A 20,137-nucleotide genomic window follows, 5' to 3' on the forward strand; every position below is an offset into this window, starting at 1 on the left:
ATAACTCTGGCGTTGACGTCGTCAGTGCTGGAGGAGACTCAGGGCTTATTAGGCTCACCTGAGGAAATATCGCACGTATCCCGTCCGTGGAGAGGAATGGCGAGCAAGCGAAGACACCTGAGCAGAATCTAGTACCGGCTGGTTGAAGCGAGTACACGGGTAGAAACTGGCTCCACTCGGAGGTTGTAGAACCTGGCGAATGTGTTAGGTGTCGCCCAGCCTGCAGCTCTGCAGATGTCTGTTAGCGAGGCGCCATGCGCTAGAGCCCAAGAGGATGCCACACTCCGAGTAGAGTGGGCCGTCACACCAAGGGGGCATGGTCGACCTTGCTGCTGGTATGCCAAAGCAATGGCGTCCACTATCCAGTGAGACAACCTTGCTTGGAGAGAGCCTTTCCCTTCAGCTTCCCACCATAACAGACAAAGAGCTGGTCTGAGGTCCTGAAACACTGCGTTCTGTCAACGTAAGCACGGAGTGCGCGTACTGGACAGAGCAGTGCCAAGGCTGGGTCTGCCTCCTCCAAAGGCAGCGCTTGCAAGTTCACCACCGCTGTGGTGGGCACATATCCAGGCCGGGGTCTCAGGAACACGTGAGAGTTAGCCGGCCCAAATTCCAGGCACGCTTCGTCAACCGAAAATGCCTGCAGGTCCCCTACCCTCTTGATGGAGGCCAATGCAACCAGGAGCGCTGTCTTTATTGACAGGAACTTAAGCTCCACTGATTGCAGAGGCTCAAAGGGAGCACTCTGCAGGGCAGTTAAAACCACTGAGAGGTCCCAAGAGGGTACGAGGGGAGGGCGAGGAGGATTCAGTCTCCCCTCAGGAACCTGACGACCAGGTCGTGCTTTCCCAAGGACTTACCATCAACTGCGTCATGATGTGCGGCAATGGCGGCAACATACACTTTTAGGGTGGAGGGAGACAGCCTTCGCTCCAACCCTTCTTGCAGGAAGGAAAGCACGACACCGATGGGGCATTTCGTGGGTTCTAGATTTTTAGAAGAACGCCAGTTGACGAAGAGGTTCCACTTCAATGCATAGACATGTCTCGTGGACGATGCTCTAGCGGAAGTGATGGTAGCCACCACCGCTGGTGGTAGGGTACTCAAACCTACCTCGTCCCGTCCAGAAGCCACACGTGGAGGTTCCATAGATCGGGACGAGGGTGCCATAAGGTGCCCCGTCCCTGAGAAAGCAGGTCCTTCCTCAGGGGAATAGGCCAGGGAGGTGCTGTCGCGAGGAGTACTAGTTCTGGGAACCAGGTGCGGTTGTGCCAATACGGGGCAACCAAAATTACCTGCTCCTCATCCTCCCTGATCTTGCGCAAGGTCTGCGCAAGAAGGCTCACTGGGGGAAACGCATACTTGCGGAGGCCCCGCGGCCAGCTGTGCGCCAGTGCATCCGTGCCGAGCGTACCCTCGGTCAGGGAATAAAACAGGTCGCAGTGGGACGAGTCGTGGGAGGCAACAGGTCTACCTGTGCGTCCCCGAACTGATCCCAAATCAGCTGAACCATCTGGGGATGGAGTCGCCCTTCTCCAGCGAGAGGCCGAAGCCGAGACAGCTCGTCGGCTGCCGGGTTCAGGTCTCCCGGGATATAATGGCTCGAAGCGACCTCAGATGCTTCTGACTCCATATGAGGAGGAGGTGGCGGGCGAGTTGCGACATACGGCGGGAGCGTAGACCACCTTGACGGTTGATGTACGCTACTGTGGCGGTGCAGGGCAAGGCGTACAGCCAGCAACTCGAGGCAATTGACATGCCAAAGGCGCTGGGGTCCTGTCCAGGAGCCCGTGGCAGCATGTCCATTGCACATGGCACCCCAACCCGTGGCGGAGGCATATGTTGATACAACAACATGCCTGGAAGCTCGTTCTAAGGGAACTCCGGCCCGTAGAAAATTGAGGTTCGACCACGGGGGGAAGGTCTGACGGCAGGTCGGAGTCACTGGGACTCGGAGCGTGCCGTGTTGCCATGCCCACCTCGGGACTCGATCGCGAAGCCAAAGCTGAAGCGGTCTCATATGAAGCAAACCGAGCGGCGTTACTGCGGCTGCGGATGCCATATGCCCCAGGAGCCTCTGAAAGAGTTTCAGTGGGGCCGCACTCTTGCCCTCGGACTGACGAAGACAAGTCAGCAGTGACTGCGCGCGCTCGCTCGTAAGCTGAGCGCACATGGCGACCGAGTCGATTTCCATACCAAGAAAAGAGATCCTCTGCACTGGGCAGAGTTTGCTCTTCTCCCAGTTGACCCGAAGGCCCAGACGAGCTAGGTGCCGGAGCACAAGGTCCCTGTGTTCGCAAACCTGGTCTCGAGAGTGAGCTAGGATCAGCCAGTCATCGAGATAGTTCAGGATGCGAACCCCGTGTTCGCGTAGGGGAACAAGGGCTGCCTCGACGACCTTCGTGAAGACGCGAGGAGACAGGGCTAGCCCGAAAGGGAGAACCGCGTACTGGTATGCCTGCCCCTCGAAAGCAAACCGAAGAAACGGTCTGAGTCGAGGAAGAATGGAGACATGGAAGTAGGCGTCCTACAGGTCGATCGCTGCAAACCAATCCTGTGGCCGTACGCATTCGAAAATGCGTTTGGCCGTGAGCATCTTGAACGGCATCCTCTTTTTTGAAGGGAGCGGTTCAAGACGCGCAGGGTCCAGGATAGGTCGTAACCCACCGGATTTCTTCGGTACAATGAAGTAAGGGCTGTAGAAGCCGGACCTCATTTCGGCTGGAGGGACAGTGTCGATCGCACCCTTCGCCAGTAGGGTGGCGACCTCCGCTCACATGACAGGGGCATTGCCACCGGCCATAGTGAGCGGATTCCCCTGAGGCGGGGAGGAGACCGCGCGAACTGAATCACGGAGCCGAGCCTGATGGTTCTCGCGACCCGGCGGGACAGTCCGGAAGCTCTAGCCAGGCCTCCAGAAACTGCGCCAGCGGGGTTATTCGAACCACAGACGTACTGTCGGGGGTGCAGCGAGGCGGAATGACCGGCCCAGGCGAGGGTGGCATAGCGGCCCTGTGCGGGGGCACGGTCATTAACCGCGTCCTGCCAGAGGAGGCCGGGGGAGGACCAGCGTCCCACGGGGGCGTGCTCTGGCAGGGGTCTGGCGACAGAGGAGGATGAGAGGAGCGTGGCCTGTGGGCGGCGCGTTTGCTGTCATCCACAGCCTCTTGGGGCTCAGAGAAAGAGCATCAGTTCTTTTGTAGAGATTCTACCCCAGCCCTCCAGCGGGGGAAGGAGTGGTCCTGCTACCAGCTCCTGAAGAACTGAGCCCTAACTCCAAGCTGCCTGTCTCAGGTTTGTGCTGCTCAGCCAGGTGTTAGCCGGCTAAGGGGCAGAGACAGGCGGTGCCAGCCTCCGGCGATCTCTTTGTGCTCAGGCCAGTGAAGGCTCGAGGGGAGGAGCCACAAGGAGGCGGCGTCGGCGGGAAGCAGACTAAGCAGACCACACCGACGGATGACCGTCAGTGCAGAAGCCTCAGTCTGCTTCGAAGACTGTTGGGCGCAGTCCTCAACCACCCCGCCGACCAGGCTGCCCGCCTCAAGGTGCTGCTTAGGCTGGCGTGGCAGTCTAAGGGGCGGAGACGGGCAGCGCCGCCCTCCTGCGGCTTCCTCCTGCTCAGGTCCGGTGCAGGCCCGAGGGGAGCAGCCGCATGGAGGGGGGCTTGGCGGGAAGCAGACAGAGGAGGCCGCACGGATGGATGACCATCGGTGCCGGACCCGAGTCTGCTTCAGGTGGTCGAAGCCACACCGCCAAAGAGCCCAGCCCGGGACATGGGGAAGTTGAGAAAATTAATTCTCAGACCGCCCCACATCAACCTGGCTAAGCCCATGTCTGGACCACATTAGTGGGCATCACCTGACCCAGGATCACGCAAGTACCGATGTCGCCTGAGCGAGGTCAGTAGTGTGCGTGGCGGAACAACCAGGCCCGGAATGGGAGGCATAGGTCCAGGATGGGGGCGTGGTTAGAGTTTCCGCGTTCTGTCAGGGTTGGCCAGGGAAGGACTAGCATTCCACTGCGGCCGGTTTAGACAGAACTCCCGGGACAGCACTGTATCGAAGGCGCAGGCGACACACAGCACTGCACGACTGTGTCACGATAGTGACAGAGAACATACAGACCATGATCGCTGCGCGATCAAAGCAGCGAAGGCGGAGGACGCCCGCGGGCAGCGAAAAGTCACGTGGACTCTCGCGGAGCGGAGGCGTCCTAATGCACATCTGGACGAAGCCTACAGCGCTCGGGGGGAGGGCAGCGCCACTCCAACCGATGCTTTCAGCTGTCCGGGAAAGCATGGCTGACAGCTCTGAATCAGTCCCGGCAACGATGGCACTCCCGTGGGAGGCAACGCAGCCGAACATCATTTCCAGAGAAATCAAGCCCGCCTTGTGATGCTGTGAGTGACATGAGATCATCTGCCGGAGCCCCGAATAAAACACTGGGTCCCCGAAGGAAACCAGGCATATACAGAAGCTCCACGGTTTGCAATGTGGAGGGGGGTGTGGCCCGAGGAAAGACTCGTCGGTTGTTGTGCCACACCGTAACCCTCAGACCACCCTGGCCACCAGCCAAAGTATCCCCTCTCGAGGAAGAGATAAATTGGGGTGTGGCAGAGGGGACTCTACTCACAGAGAGATCATTGAGTCTCGATCTATAAACATCGCGATGGTCATGTTCCCACAATGAAAACATGACTCATCCACGAGCGCTGCCAAGCGTGATTAAGCCCAACACGCGAAACAGCGCTCGCGACCGTTAGGCAGATGCGCACACACATCCAGGAAACAGAAATACACGGGCGAACCATCTTTAAAAAGACGTGCCGCGTGCAGCTCTTTTAGAGATTGGAAAAGCTCAACAGAGTGCCAAAACGCCCAGGGAGAAAACACACTCACTGTCGGCAGATCACTGCACAGACCAGCAGCAGGAAATGCGATCTCGCTGGAATCCACCGTCACACCAACACTCTGAAGAGCCGCTCGTCTCGAAGAGATTTGAGATGACATTCAAAAGGCTTGTGGAGTGAAGTATTGAACTTGGCTCCGAAGCGAAAACATATCTGCATGTTGCTCGCGCACTTCCTTATATACCCCCTACGTGGGGCGGAGATACGCTATGCAAATTCCGCAGACCCATGGCATTTCATTGCCATTGGCTCGTTTTATATACTCGAAGATGATAGGCTTTCTAAGCGAAACCCCATTTGTCGTCATCCGACGTAACTCGGAGTGACAACGAAAGGGAACGAGTATTGCGTAACCGGCCGTGTCGCGCCACGAGCTTTTGCGCTTCAGACTGTGAAAAACAGAATTTCAGCCTACGAGCCCTGCTTATATACACACTGGCCACACCCACCTTGACGGTTAGAAGGGTGTGGAGGGCGCGAAGCGCCCTGATAGGGTGTGACGTCATACAGGGCTCACTGGTAGGCTTAAGCAGTTGCCACCGGGCAGCCAATGAGCACGCTCTTACAGCCTGCCGTGGTCTGCCTGCTGCTGCACTGCGTTGACAATGAATACAAAATTAAGGATAATTTTTTGGCTTCAGATCTCGAAGAAAGACAACTTTACGTAGCGTAAGCAACTTACGCAATACTCGTTCCCTCTTCTAGAGAGAACCGAGTTTACATTAGGTAACCGAGTACGTTTTCTCCTCAGCAGAGCAAGAACTAATAGTCGAAGTTTATTCAGAATTTTAATGTTTAATCAAAACATTAATCAAAATATTTTTGTATTTTAATAATTGCATAATTACTTTGTTCATTGTAATGTCAGAGTCACCACACTAGAACATGGGAACAAATAAAAGTGAAGTACAAAAATATTCTACATAATGGTAATTTTTTGTTATATTATAGTCTCTTTTATAAAAGGCACTGTTAAACTAGATGTACCGCATGGCGGTACAAAATATGACCACCGCTCAGGCCTGCACTGGCTTTCCACAAAAATAAATGACGTGGAGCAATTTGGCTGTATTGCGTGTTTATGTATATAAGTTGTATATTTTAAAAGACTGTCTGGAGTATTCCTGTGGATCATGGATAATTTAGAGTTTTGTAATTATTTGCTATTACTATTTAAGTTTTATATCAAAAGTCATTAGTTTAGACACTTAACATCCGTAATGTGAAAATGTCACATTCATAATAGTGGTTTTCCCTACATAATGTATTATAAAAATGAGTTTCAAAAACACACTTATTGTGTTCAAGCAAGTCTTTTTCATGCTACATTGGTAGTTTGTTTAATAATTTACAGAGTTTGTAGGACACTTGTAAAGTGTGTGTATTTCATGTTATGTCCATAACGCTGCTAAAATGTATTCATAGGATGTAAAATATTATATGAAATGTGAGGATTTTGCAAGAATCAGAGGACAGAGGTTACATTAAAAGTTATGTAAATTAATTCACTGATACTAATTTTATCTATGTTTAAGGCATTGTATCTACCAATATAAGTCTAACTGTCACATGCATAATGTTGAAACTGTTGTATAATAAAGGGGAAGAACAAATAAATAATAATATAAACTATATATTTTCTGAAAGCGTAGACTCTCAGGATGTGATCTAACATGGCATGAAACATGTCCCACCCACCTCATTAGTATACTGCCCAAGCATAACACATTGGGTATTGGTAAATCGGGTATATGGCTGATACCTAAAAAAAGTAGTAGTATGTGCATGTCTGTCTGTGTGTGTGTGTGTGTGTGTGTATGTGTGTGTGTTTGTGTATGTGTGTGTCTGTGTGTGTGTGTGTGTCTGTGCGTGTATGTATGCGTGCGTACATGTGTGTGCGCGTGTGTGTTTGTGTGTGTGTGTCTGTGCGTGTGGATGTCAGTGTGTGTGCATGCTTGCGTTTGTTTGTATTCCTGCATGTGTGTGTGTGACAGTATCATCCTAAACCAGCAACCCTTCGCTCAACAGCACCATCTACAGGCCGATGAGTGTACAGTCACTAAATGTGCACATAAATGAATTTATTTTATACCCCCCCATGGATGAAATTCTACGAAACTTAGCATACCCCCAGAGGATGTCAAGTTAATCATACACATGAAATATGGTGCAGTTCTGAACATCTCAACTGAAGATAGGGGCGATTAAAGCAGAATAATATTGCATTTTCATTTTTTATGGGAAGGGGCGCAAATCACTAATGAGTGATTATGGGCTAGGTTGATGTGGGCCCTTAAGACCAACATACCATAAAAATTTCTTCATCCTCGGTGCCACGGTTCAGGTAGTTATTTAGGAAAAACTGCATTTTTTGGGGTTTGGGGGGGCCCAGCGCGGGGGGGGAGTGGCCCCCGGGGACCAAACGAAATTTTTCCGTAAAAGTCTAGTGGGGCTACATGCCCACCAAATTTCATGTTCCCCGGTGTTTCGGTGTCCCTGGTATCGTTGACGAAAAATTCAGTAGATGACGAAAAAAAAAAGAAAAAAAAAACTTTGACAATCGATTATGGGCTAGGTTGATGTGGGCCCTTAAGACCAACATACAATAAAAATGTCTTCATCCTCGGTGCCACGGTTCAGGTAGTTATTTAGGAAAAACTGCATTTTTGGGGTTTGGGGGGGCCCAGCGCGGGGGGGGAGTGGCCCCCGGGGACCAAACGAAATTTTTCCGTAAAAGTCTAGTGGGGCTACATGCCCACCAAATTTCATGTTCCCCGGTGTTTCGGTGTCCCTGGTATCGTTGACGAAAAATTCAGTAGATGACAAAAAAAAAAAAAAAAAAAAAACTTTGACAATCCCTATATGACCGCTTTCGCTAGCGGCGGTCATAATAATTGGTTGTCTGTTTATAAAAGCAACCAAGAAAAAGGCTGAGAAAAAAAAAGAAAAGAAAAGATCTAAGATCTTAAAGATCTTAATTTTTGCTGCATTAAATTAAGGCCGTATAGTCATTTCAACTGTTAAATCTTGAGTAATGATGAATTGCTTTGACTTGTGAAAGTGAAAACTGATAAACTTATGTTAATGTAAAAATATTTTGCCATGAGTTATTGATCACATTTTTCCCGAGTGTAGTTCATTGTAATGACATTGTGTTTTCCTCTTTTGTGCACTTTTACATAATGCACCAACACTTGTATCTGTTCCCAAGAAAGTGGTGGCTGAAATATGTGCAGTAAGTGGACATTTTCTAACTTTCCAAAGGAAAGAAAGAATAAGACTTTGTAATGTCCATTTGTTTCCATTACACTGGACAGTGAATAAACCCTCTCAGATAACTCTCATATGGAGGAACTAGCCTACCTGCAAGTGCATAAATAACTTTACTTAATTTATACTTGTATGCTTTATGGCTGCAATATAAATTGCAGGATTCCACATCTACAAAAAAGGCCTACAGAAGAGTCTGCACAGACAGAGGAGACATAGGCCTACAGGTGGGCAGTGTATAGCCAACTTTTCCTTTTTATTTGTTGCATGAGGCATGTGTCTAATATCTCTTGTTGCAGGCACTTGACCACTGGCTTTTCTTTACAAAGAACAATTGAAATAAAACTCAAGGAACTAAGCATATTTGTCTTTTATTAAACATTTAATTAAAAGTGTTTTTTTTTGGGGGGGGGGGGGGGGGGGGGGGGCAATGTTGTGTAATATGGCACATGCAACAATGTCACAGGCCCTGTCAGGTGTGCAACCCTCAGACTTTTCAGACAGTGAAATCTTCCCTTTAGTTAGCCAAAGTTAATTTCATTGTGTGCCCTTGTCCTGGCTAGAGCTGCATTGTAACTGGTTTGGGTCAGGGAATGGGGTCATAAAACACCTGTCTGCAGACAGGAACATGTCATAATCACCTATGAAAAAATGCAGTTCTGTTAGGATCAGCATAAGTGTATGTAATACAGTGAGCTTGATATTTAATTGTGGAACTTTCCTTACCACTTTCAAATAATGTGCATAAATGTGAATCTCTGAAAATTCTTAAGTCATGCACAGATCCTGGCCATTTTGCTTTCACATTTGTGATATGGAAGATTTTAGTCAACTGCCTTTTTTTTTATTTGATATAATATTACTAATCTGGAATATTAAGAATCACAATAGTAACTGGGCTGCACATTTACATTGTGAACCCCCTTTCTGTTCACATAATCCCCTTCATTGAGGCCTTGATGGCAGTCTATGGTCTAGCTAGCCTATGGTACCAATCACGTTAGTGAAGCCTGAGTGACATATACTATTACAGTATATGGCATGGTCATGATTGAATGATCTTCATAAAAAATTATGATAGCCTAAAAAAAACCTGCTTTAAAAAAAACTGCTTTACAACATTGGGTCTTAAGTGGCTTGGAAATGCCACCAAAAAAAAAAACTAAAACTGTTTTTTAAACCTAAAAGCGCCAGGTAAAGTCCGAATGACACGACAGACAGCACTTTCCATCAGGTTCTCCGCATCTCCAGTAGTGTAAAGGAAAGAGCCACTCGCAAATAATTTTAGGGCAATGCAAACAGTTTGTGCTGTAGTTAAAGCCCGACTCCGACAAGTCTAAAATAAATGTGCGTTTCCAACAAATTAATAAAGTAAACGACAATCTCACGAGTCACGAGAAAAATATATATCTCAGAAAGTGCACTATCGCGCTGCGCTGGACTTCCCGTATCAGCTCCGCTTATGAAGCCGCAGTAGCCTGGGTTTCCCCATGCTGCCTTGAGTGCAGCGCGATTTTATTCACGCTGCTAGGCAGTCTGGATACCATGGACCAGATTTTCCCCTCAGCTAGGGAACCAATCACAGAACGGGGAGGGAGCAGCAAGACGATGACGACATCTATGCGACACACCGAAGCAGTTTGTTTATATCTATGGCTCCAACATGACAGACGTAAAAATATATGCATATTTTTAGGAACACATCTACAAAAATATGCCTGTATTTCAAGTTGATAAAATAATTTAAAATCCACATCAGTTTATTATTTACCACGCCCTCCCAGGATCTATAACGTTACCTAGGCTACTTTCACTTTTAAAAATTCATCATAACTGCGCGCGTGCGATCTGCTTGCAGTCGTCGAGATGGATGCTGAGGAGTTGAAGAAAAGAATAGCTAGTGGAGATTGTAAAGTTGTCGACAATACGTCATCAAAAATCAAGTCCAGTGTGTGGGAGAAATTTGTAGTTATCTGAAGAAAATATTGTGAAAGGCTTTGCTGCAAACATTTTCGTGTTGGATAGCCACAAATGTGGAACTTCATCTGAGGAAGCACGCAGAAACTGTGGTAACAAAGCAGTTCTATCGAACAGTATTTTTCATATTTAACACTGTTAAGTATGTGTGGTGTGCAGGGCGTGTTTGAATCCAGAATTGTCAGATGTAGGCTAGACGAAATTGCGTGGCAGATATAGTGTTGTAGCCGCGTCTGTTATTAGGCTACTCAGTTTTGTGGTAACGTTTGCCATGTTCTTCATGTACCGGCCTTTTGACAGCTTCAGCTGAAGTTGTCCTTGTGTTAATTGTCGTGTAATAACTTCTGTATGACCTGGCAATAAACATTTTTGTAAGTGTGTCTATAATGTGATTGTCTAAACTGATTTTATTTCGGGTGCGGGTCGGGTGTCGGTTCTATTTTAAGTGGGTCGGGTGAAGATTTTAATTAGTGCTGCTGTCGGAAAACTGGTCGGGTGCTGTTTTAAGCACTGCGGGTACGGGCGGGTGCGGATTTACAAAATCGGGCCCGTGCAGGACTCTGGTGTACACATAAATCTCTGACCCATCGTCGTCTTCTTCGTTGAATATCTGTCGCTCTACATACGTCATCTGGTATAATTGAAACGATTGGCTATGAGCTACGTACAGGCGCATTTGATAGACATTCGTAGCGCCCAATAAACGGCTCTGGGCATTCGTAAACCACGCCTCAAATACGAGAAAATGAACATGTGGTTCCCAGACCACGTCTCAAAGAGAAAGTGGTCTGACGTTAGCCAGGCTAAAGCCGCAGTCTAATCCTGTTAACATGAAATAAGCCTGCTCCCGAGCAGGTTTAAGATTGCGCACCTGTTGCTATGACAGCAAGCCCAGGATGAGCGTCGAAGAACCAAACAATCCAAGATCATGCCAAATCGCCAACAATCAAATCCAGCTAACTGAGTTAGCGACGTACGAAGAACGGGCCCCTGGTCACATTTTAAGCCAAAACAATCACTTTCTTTACTACCAATAACATCCAATGCACTTTTCCCACCATTCCACTGTTAATCGACCATGCCCTTCAGACATGATTTAAAAAGGGACTCAGATGAGTTTTCTTACAGGGTAGTAGTTTTATTTCGTTTGAACATATGGTTACATCTTTTGAAATTCCTAAATCTCATTTTTATAGATATCTGCAGGTACAAAGCCTAGTCAAAAATTATTTTAATACCATTTTGACTCCTCCATCTCATAGTTAAGATGCTCATAGTTAGTTGTTGGACTGGGGTGCATCTGAGTAAGGTCTGATATCTAGAGTATACAGTCTGATTCAAAATGTGGCCACTCCATCTTTAGATTTTCTAAGGAAACAGTGGGGAGAGGACTCGGCAAGTGTAGTCTCAGAGGATGTCTGCCAGTCAATTAGGCAAAATTATTCAACATCTATGTGTCATGAAGATTAAGATGAATGAAGACGAAGGGACACAGGATCCAATACCAAGTGATTTTAACAATAGAATAAACACAGGAACAGGTGTAACAGTGTGTGTGTGTGTGTGTGTGTGTGTGTGTGTGTGTGTGTGTGTGTGTGTGTGTGTGTGTGTGTGTGTGTGTGTGTGTGTGTGTGTGTGTGTGTGTGTGTGTGGGTGTGTGTGTGTGTGTGTGTGTGTGTGAAATAAGGGTAAACACACACAACATGCAAATACTAGCCTACATGAACATTGACTGACAGACAGAGTGAACAGAAAGGAAATAAATACACAGTGGTGACGAACTAAATGATGAACAGCTGTGATGAATGAATGTCCATGGTTACTGATGAGTGGCGGGAAAATCAAACAAAGGAACACGTGATGAATGAAAACAAACTGAAAGTCCATGAAAACAGAAACTAACTGAACATAAGTGTAATATTAAGCCCTCTCTGAAAAAGGCGTGACCTTGCGGCACAACAGAAAGTGGGGGCTCTGGAGGAGGCGAAGGGATGGTGAGATGAAGGACGCAGACAAAGTTGGCTTTCTCGATGCGAACATCCAAGTGGCCCTGAGACGGGTGGCCCAGAGATGGAGGGAACTGCTCTGTTACAAGAGACAGTGAAGGCACCGCCCCATCCCCCAGAAGAGGGCCGGTTGGAGAATCTTGTGTTTCATTTTATTTCTGTTCTGTACCCGCCTTTTTAATAAAAGAGCAATTTCCAAAACCTCCGGGCTGTATTGGGCCTGTGTTGACAGTGAGCGGCGAACTGCTTCCTCACTCTCGGCCACACCCTCATTCGCCACAGGCAGGGGGCTCTGAGGACACGCTGCCGCCCCGCGCCTCCCTACCCAGTCCCTCACAGGACCGACGGAGCCAGGTAAGCACAATACACTCACCGCCTCGATTTCTATAGAATCTACATCCAATGTATGTACCAAATGATTCATCAATTAAATATCCGCACGGTACAACAGATTAACACAAAAACATTACAACAGTTTCAGAAAACAGAGAACTGAAACAGAGCTGAAGTGAAAATGGAAACAATGGAAACCAAATGAACTGAATCAATGAAATGAAGAAACCTTCAACTTAGGAGTCGTTTGGGAAACAGTCTAGCCTTAATGAGAGATAAGGCTGTGTGATAGGTGAAAAGAACCTTTTTAAATTATGAAGTCCAGGCTATGGATGTTTGTTCATGCTAAAAATATAAACATGATGCAATCACACAAATAACAATACTAGTAAAGAAGACAACTTTTTTGCTGCATGTCATATTTCACTTATAACTGGATAATAAGGACTCAAGTTATCCTGAAATAAGAGCAAGAAGTTTTTTTTTTTACTGATATATTTATTTTTGCTGTTGCTGTTAGGGATTGTGTCGGCATGATTTAGGTGTAAATGTCTGAGCTCAAGTCTGGACTCACTTGTTAGACTCCAGTGAAATCGGGCAGGCACATGGTCTACACATGAAGTTGCCATCAGGAAGAAACACAGGTAGAAATCCATCTTCACATTGCTCACAGAAATCTCCAACAGTGTGATCCTGACATTCCTGAAACACGGGATGCAGAAAAAAAGGGAGGTGCATTTCAGAAGAAAAAAACACACACAAATGCTGGTTACACTGCCATGGTTACAGAAATGTTAAAATCAACACCATATGTGCCAGTGTGACAGTTACCACATCGCAGAATTTCAGTTTCTGTTTAGCTTGTTTTTATTAAAGCACTTACATTAAATAATTAAAAATGTTTTTACTTTAAAGGTGCTGTATGTAGTTTTCAGGGACCTCTAGCGGTGATGTTTCAAATTGCAACCAATAAGTTTACAAGCGCGTGCTCGAATTTATGAGCGAGCACTGTGGGTACCGAGACGCAACACACCGGAGAAAGCATCACACAACATGCTGGAGGTAAACTCCCACTGCAACGTTACAATAATAGGCTACTTTTATCAGCTTGAAGTTGAACTAATGCTCCATGCTCGTACCATGATAAGTATGGAACCCTATCAGCCGTGCAGAATTTTGCCACTGCAAGCACCACTTCACATTTTCTATAGGAAATGTACATTCTAGGTTTGTAGATAAGGTTTTTCCATGATTCAAATGCCCTGCCGATGTTGAGCCTGTTTTTTCACCCGAAGTTCATGCGATTCACGTCTGGCCTTACGAGCTTCAGCAGAAAAAAACTTTTTTTTTTCAATATGTGGAGTTTGTGTTGGAGTCTGTGTTGTGCTGGGAGCAGGTCGTTTCTTAGTGTTATCAGACATGTCATAAGTTGCATAAGTCATAAGTCCATGTCATAAGTTGCAGTGTCGTCGCTGTTGAGTTGAGTGCAGTCAGTAGGCTAGATGAGGCGAGAGGCTCGGGAGCGCGCGTGCAGGTCACGTCACTGGATTTCGCGGTAAATCCGACCCGGCACCTTCACATAAAAATCAGAATACTTGCTTTCCGAGGTAATAGCAAAACCCGCAAAGTGGATCGTTTTAATGTGAGATTACAACCCCTTCACACACAGGCAATAAAAAAAGGATTCATTTTAGTAGAAAAGTTACATACAGCACCTTTAAAGAGTTTTGAAACTAATACTTACAATGCATATCCCAGTGATATCCTCACAGCTATCAGCGTGGCCTTTACAGTTACAGGGGAGACAGGTTTCCTGTTCACTCAGGAAGAATCCTCGAGCACAAACCTGCAATAAAGTCATTGCAAACCATGAACATGAACATATCTCTACAGTATGAAAGTGTTCCTTCAACTACAGTCACTTCATATTCCCGGTATTTTAATTTTGCTATATGAAGATCATCTAAAAAAGTCTTGTAAACTTTTCTCAGGGCTGTACATTTACATTTATGCATTTGGCAGATGCTTTTATCCAAAGTGACTTACATTGCATTTCAAAGTACACATTTACATTCTTATCAGTTCTTGCTTTCCCTGGGAATTGAACCCATGGCCTTAGCGTTGCAAGCGCCAGTGCTCAACTGTTTGAGCTACAGAAAAGCACGATTTAAAAAAATAAAAAATAAAAAAACACTAACCCTAACCGACAATAGCTACATGTGTACTCCCTAATGTTCAAAAAAACCTATTTTGGGTAAAATACCAGTGAAGAGAAGTGTAGGCCTAGACCTTTCTAATGATTTATAGTTATATGCTTTGGAGTAAGTCTACGAAGCCCCTAAAGGGACATGGTGGTGGAAAAAATATGGGATGGTTAGAACAAATATTTTTCAAAGTTTTTGTGCTCCACCGAGAAACTTTGCGATCTCTATGAGCAGGCGGCTGAGAGACAAATCCGAAGGGACTGTGTGCAAAGTGAAAACCCCGAAAAGCGTTACTGCAAAAATAGTCAAACTTCGATGTTCCGAATTCAGTTCACATATCAACTAGTATGATCTCAATTTTTTTTTTTTTTTTTTTTATGCAAAAATACTTTTTTATCAAACTAAGTGTTGTAGTATAAAGAGAAGGAGAGCATTGATGTGTAAATTGAATTTGGTAAGTGTTTAACATTGAAGTTAATGACTATTTTGTAGAAACGCTTTTGGTGTTTTGTACTTTGTAGACGTCTCTCAACCACCTGCTCATAGAGATCAATTTATATTATAAAGCTCGTTTTTAAGAAAATGAACTTTACAGAACCCCTTAAACTAAGCACTGACCATATTTCTTTATACTTAAGTCCAATTTCAAAATAAAACTCTATGAACTGCTCCATTGTTAATGTGCTGAGCTGTCTGAAACACTGCCAGCAGGACATTAAACAGGAAGTTTTTGTCTGAACTCACAACAAGTTTTGCGAGAGAACGGAAAAGCTTAGATTTTTTTCCTCCCATCCCATATTTGTTTCCACCACCATGTCCCTTCAGTGGCTCATAAAAGTCTGATCTGTTACAGTCCAATTTATTCTATTTATTCTCTCAAATTTTGGTTCAAACCTTAAATTTAGATTTATTTTTCAAAAATATTTCTTCTTCAAAGGAAAAACATTCATGCAAATTAAAAGGATTATTTATAATAAAGACCATATCACTTGGGGAAAAAAAGTGTGTTGGATTTACATGAATTGATTAACATGTACATCAGTTCCACTCATCGGACTTTTCGGGCAAAGGATCGTGGGAAGCTGAAGCTTCCTGTTTGAGTCATCATCACTGCTTAGGAGGAACAGTGGGAGAAACAAAACCTCTTCTTTTAGTGTGTGATTGTGTATAGATTTGAGAGTCATGATTCATGATGTTTACAGTATGTTGTTAGGGGTATATTTACTGTACTATAAGATACATTACAGTCTTTTTCATTTTACTGACTTAAATAATATACTACATACCTACAGGCCAATTTGCATTTTTGTATACTGTTTTTTTTTTTCAAAACCAGACATAATACAAAACTGAATAAAACAGTGTTATTATGTTAAAGTCCCCCTGAGGTGAAAATCAAGTTTTTAATGTTGTTTATATGTCTATGTGGTGTTTTTAATTTGCTTCAAGACAAACCATGTGTAAATTCATAAGTCAACACCATTGCTGATTATTTTTTCCTTAAAACTGCAGTGAACCAAAGACAGTCTCAAAAACACGGTTTGAAATCGCTGGTGTTTCTGACGTCACAAACTACCTTTTAACCAATCAGATCAACGTGTCGGCGGGCTTTAGCATATCATTAACAGTGAACTATAGTAGAGGAGTCTCCAGAGATGCCAGGTTATCCCGGTATATTTTTCTGTTGATATGAAAAATTGGGTAGATTTAGCAATATAGCAGGTGTATGATATTGCGATGTTATGACGAACTATATGCTTTTCTCGATGACGTTCTGAGTTGTTCAAAGTGTTTCTTAAGATGCTGATTTTTAGTTATTTATAGATTATTTAGGGGATAAAACTTTACATTGAATGTTCGCCAGTTCCCGTCGACTTTTTCCCTGAGAAACTAAAACAAAACACCAACATAAAGTCCAGGCCTGGTCCTCCCTCGCCCTTTATTGTCGTCATTCCACCTTTTATCCTCCCAGATGTCCTTCAATAAGCTCCCACTGCAAGGCAGAACAAAGCTGACCTTCATACTCTGACTGTTCCACTTCTGAACGAACGACGACTAAAAGCCCTTTCAAGCCCCTTTCACACAGCGCAATGATCCCGGCAATTTCCTTGCCGGGAAATTGCCAGAACGCCTTCTGTGTGAATGCAAACACGACCCAGGATTGATCCCGGGATTGATGCCGGCATCGATGCCGGGTTGGGGACCTAGTAACATTGCCGTGTTCAGTCCTGGAACGCGCGCTGTGTGAACAAAAGCCGCAATAATGCCGTGTCGTAGTGATGACGCTGAAGCCGGGATCGTTCGCCAGCTAGTGAAACGGTACGTAATGCGCAAGTTTATGATCGAATCAGAGGGGGGGAAAATGCACAAGCGTGGTTTCTCGAGAGAGAAATCGCAGCTCATAAGCAAACTTAAGACGCTGCTGAGTCTTTGTGACATTACAAGTCACATCGATGTCACGTGTCTTTACGGGATTTTTACGGGTTGTGTGTGAACACAAAATATTCAACACCATATGTTCAACACTGATCATTGAATCGGACAGGACCATTAGCATCTCTCTAAAAAATTATTTCGATATTTTTCCTATTTAAAACTTGACTCTTCTGTAGTTACATCGTGTACTAAGACCAACGGAAAATGAAAAATTGCGATTTTCTAGGCTGATATGGCTAGGAACTATACTCTCATTCCTGCGTAATAATCAAGAAACTTTGCTGCCGTACCATGAGTCCAGCAGGCGTAATGATATGACGCAGCGCCTGAAAATAGTCCCCAGCTCGGTAACTTCCAACGTGACCGGGACTAAGTTTGTCCAACCTATTAGACCTATTTTCAGGCGCTGCGTCATATCATTATGCTAATGGTCCTGTCCGATTCAATGATCTATGCTAAGCTATGCAAAAAGTTGTACCGCCAGACCCAGAGATTGGCTGAATGGATTCGAAACCGGTAAAACTCAACTGTTTAACTCTGGGGGAGTTGTAAAATGAGCCTATTTCCAAAAAAAGTGGAGTTAAGCTGGACTTTGACACTATTTTCTTTAAGATCTGCTGTACAGCTGAAACAAACTTTGTTGCATTATTTTCCTGTTATCACTGTAAAGCTGCTTTGAAACAATCTGTATTGTAAAAAGCACTATAAATAAAGGTGACTTGACTTGACAATTCTGACTTGAGAAAAAGTCAAAATTACTTTTTTATTATTTTATTCAGTGGCGGAATCAAGCTTCCATACTCATCGGCTAAAACGTATACGCATATTATTTGCTTCCTTAAAAAGTGATGACCCGAGTCTGAGTTACATTCACACACAAATCATGTCACAGTTGTCATCATGGTTATGTTCTGTTTGCTTTGTGTTCTAGTTTTGGTTTTAACCCGCCTGCTCGTCTGTCTGTGTGCTTTCCTTGGTTACTGATTTAAGTCACACCTGTTCTGAGTTACGTTAATCATCCCTCTGTGTATTTATAGCCTTGGTTCAGTATTTGTCCGTTCCCGTCTCCTCCTATGTTGGTTGTTACGTTCATGTTTTTGTTTAAATCAAATTATTGCTGCAACTAAATACAGCCTTTGATTTCACCCCTGCTGCAACCCAACGCTGCAACACTTTTATTGCTACCAAGCATTAGTGGAATTGCACTAGCATGGTTTAAATCATACTTATCTGACCGTTATCAGTTTGTAGCAGTAAATGAAGAGATGTCTTATCGTTCACAAGTTCAGTATGGCGTACCACAAGGCTCAGTACTAGGACCGTTGCTGTTCACTCTGTACATGCTACCCTTGGGAGATATCATTAGGAAGCATGGCATTAGTTTTCACTGTTATGCTGATGATACTCAGCTCTATATTTCTTCATGCCCAGACGAAACTTACCAATTCACAAAATTAATGGAATGCATAGCTGATATAAAAAATTGGATGACTAGTAATTTCCTACTACTTAATTCTGAAAATACAGAGATTCTAATTATTGGACAAAAAACTTCCTCATGTAATAATCTAGAATACTGTCTAACACTTGATGGCTGCTCTGATAAGTCTTCATCGTTGGTTAGGAACCTGGGTGTGCTCTTTGATACCAATCTTTCATTTGAAAGTCACGTGTATAGTATCTGTAAAACCGCATTTTTCCATCTTAAAAATATATCTAAATTACGTCATTTGCTCTCATTGACAAATGCGGAACAATTAGTTCATGCTTTCATGACATCAAGGCTAGATTATTGTAATGCTCTACAGGGTGATTGCCCTGCACGCTTAATAAACAAACTACAGCTGGTCCAAAATGCAGCAGCTCGAGTTCTTACCAGAACCAGGAAGTATGACCATATTAGCCCAGTTCTGTCAACACTGCACTGGCTCCCTATTAAACATTGTATAAATTTTAAAATATTGCTGATTACTTACAAAGCACTAAATGGTTTAGCTCCGCAGTACTTGAGCGAGCTCTTAACGCATTATAGTCCTTCACGTCTATTGCGATCTCAAAATTCCGGCCAGTTGATAATACCTAGAATATCAAAATCGACTGCTGGCGGTAGATCCTTTTCCTATTTAGCACCAAAACTTTGGAACAATCTTCCTAACATTGTCCGGGAAGCAGACACACTCTGTCAGTTCAAAGCTAAACTAAAAACACATCTCTTTGACCTAGCATACACATAACACATTATAGACTTCTATAATTCCATATTAGGCTGCATAGATTAGGCCAGCCAGAACCGGGAACACTTCCCATAAATCCTGATGCACTCGTTACATCATAAGAAGAATGGCGTCTACGCTAATATTAGTCTCTCTGTTTATACCGAGGTTTACCGCAGTCCGTCGGATCCAGGCCGTATCCAGATCTGATGAAGGACCAGCGCCTGGACGCGATGACAACGCAGTCCTGAAGTGTCAACCAGACTCTCCGTTTCCTGAAGTGAGGTGGACCCCGGCCGTATCCAGATCAGAAGGTGGATCTGCACCTGGACCTAACCATGACGCATCCTGAAGTGCCAGCCTCATCAGCCCTGTGAAGGCCTCATCGACGCGACCAATCTGACTTCTGACCTATAATGCTGCCTGGATCATAATCATACACTGTTCGCTCGTTGGCCAGAGGAGAACTGGCCCCCGACTGAGCCTGGGTTTTTTTCTCCATTCTGTCACCTGATGGAGTTTTGGTTCCTTGCCACTGTTGCCTTGGCTTTTGGCTTGCTTAGTTGGGGACATTTAATATTCAACAATATTATTGATCTGCCTTATTATGGGTGGACGATGATGCAATTTTCTTCTAGAAACAAACTTTGTTGTATTATTTTCATGTTATCAATGTGAAGCTGCTTTGATACAATCTGTATTGTAAAAAGAGCTATATAAATAAAGGTGACTTGACTTGACTATGGCTCTAGCTCTAAAATGTAGCTTTGGAACACAACTTGAATTTGTTCT

General features: G+C 44.8%; 1 protein-coding gene across 1 annotated transcript in view; it reads right to left on the minus strand.

Annotated features, from left to right (window-relative positions):
- The window catches only part of lama4 (laminin, alpha 4), a 116,154-nt gene that overhangs the window by 94,885 nt on the left and 1,132 nt on the right, over positions 1-20,137 (minus strand). The window contains exons 2-3 of the mRNA XM_084432716.1: positions 14,237-14,338; positions 13,067-13,194 (exon numbers count right to left, since the gene is read on the minus strand). Of these exons, the coding sequence (XP_084288842.1) occupies positions 13,067-13,194; positions 14,237-14,338 (230 nt within the window). The remainder of the gene's footprint in view (positions 1-13,066; positions 13,195-14,236; positions 14,339-20,137) is intronic.

The sequence above is a fragment of the Rutilus rutilus genome (genome assembly GCF_951802725.1).
Source record: "Rutilus rutilus genome assembly, chromosome: 15".
NCBI lineage: Eukaryota > Metazoa > Chordata > Actinopteri > Cypriniformes > Leuciscidae > Rutilus > Rutilus rutilus.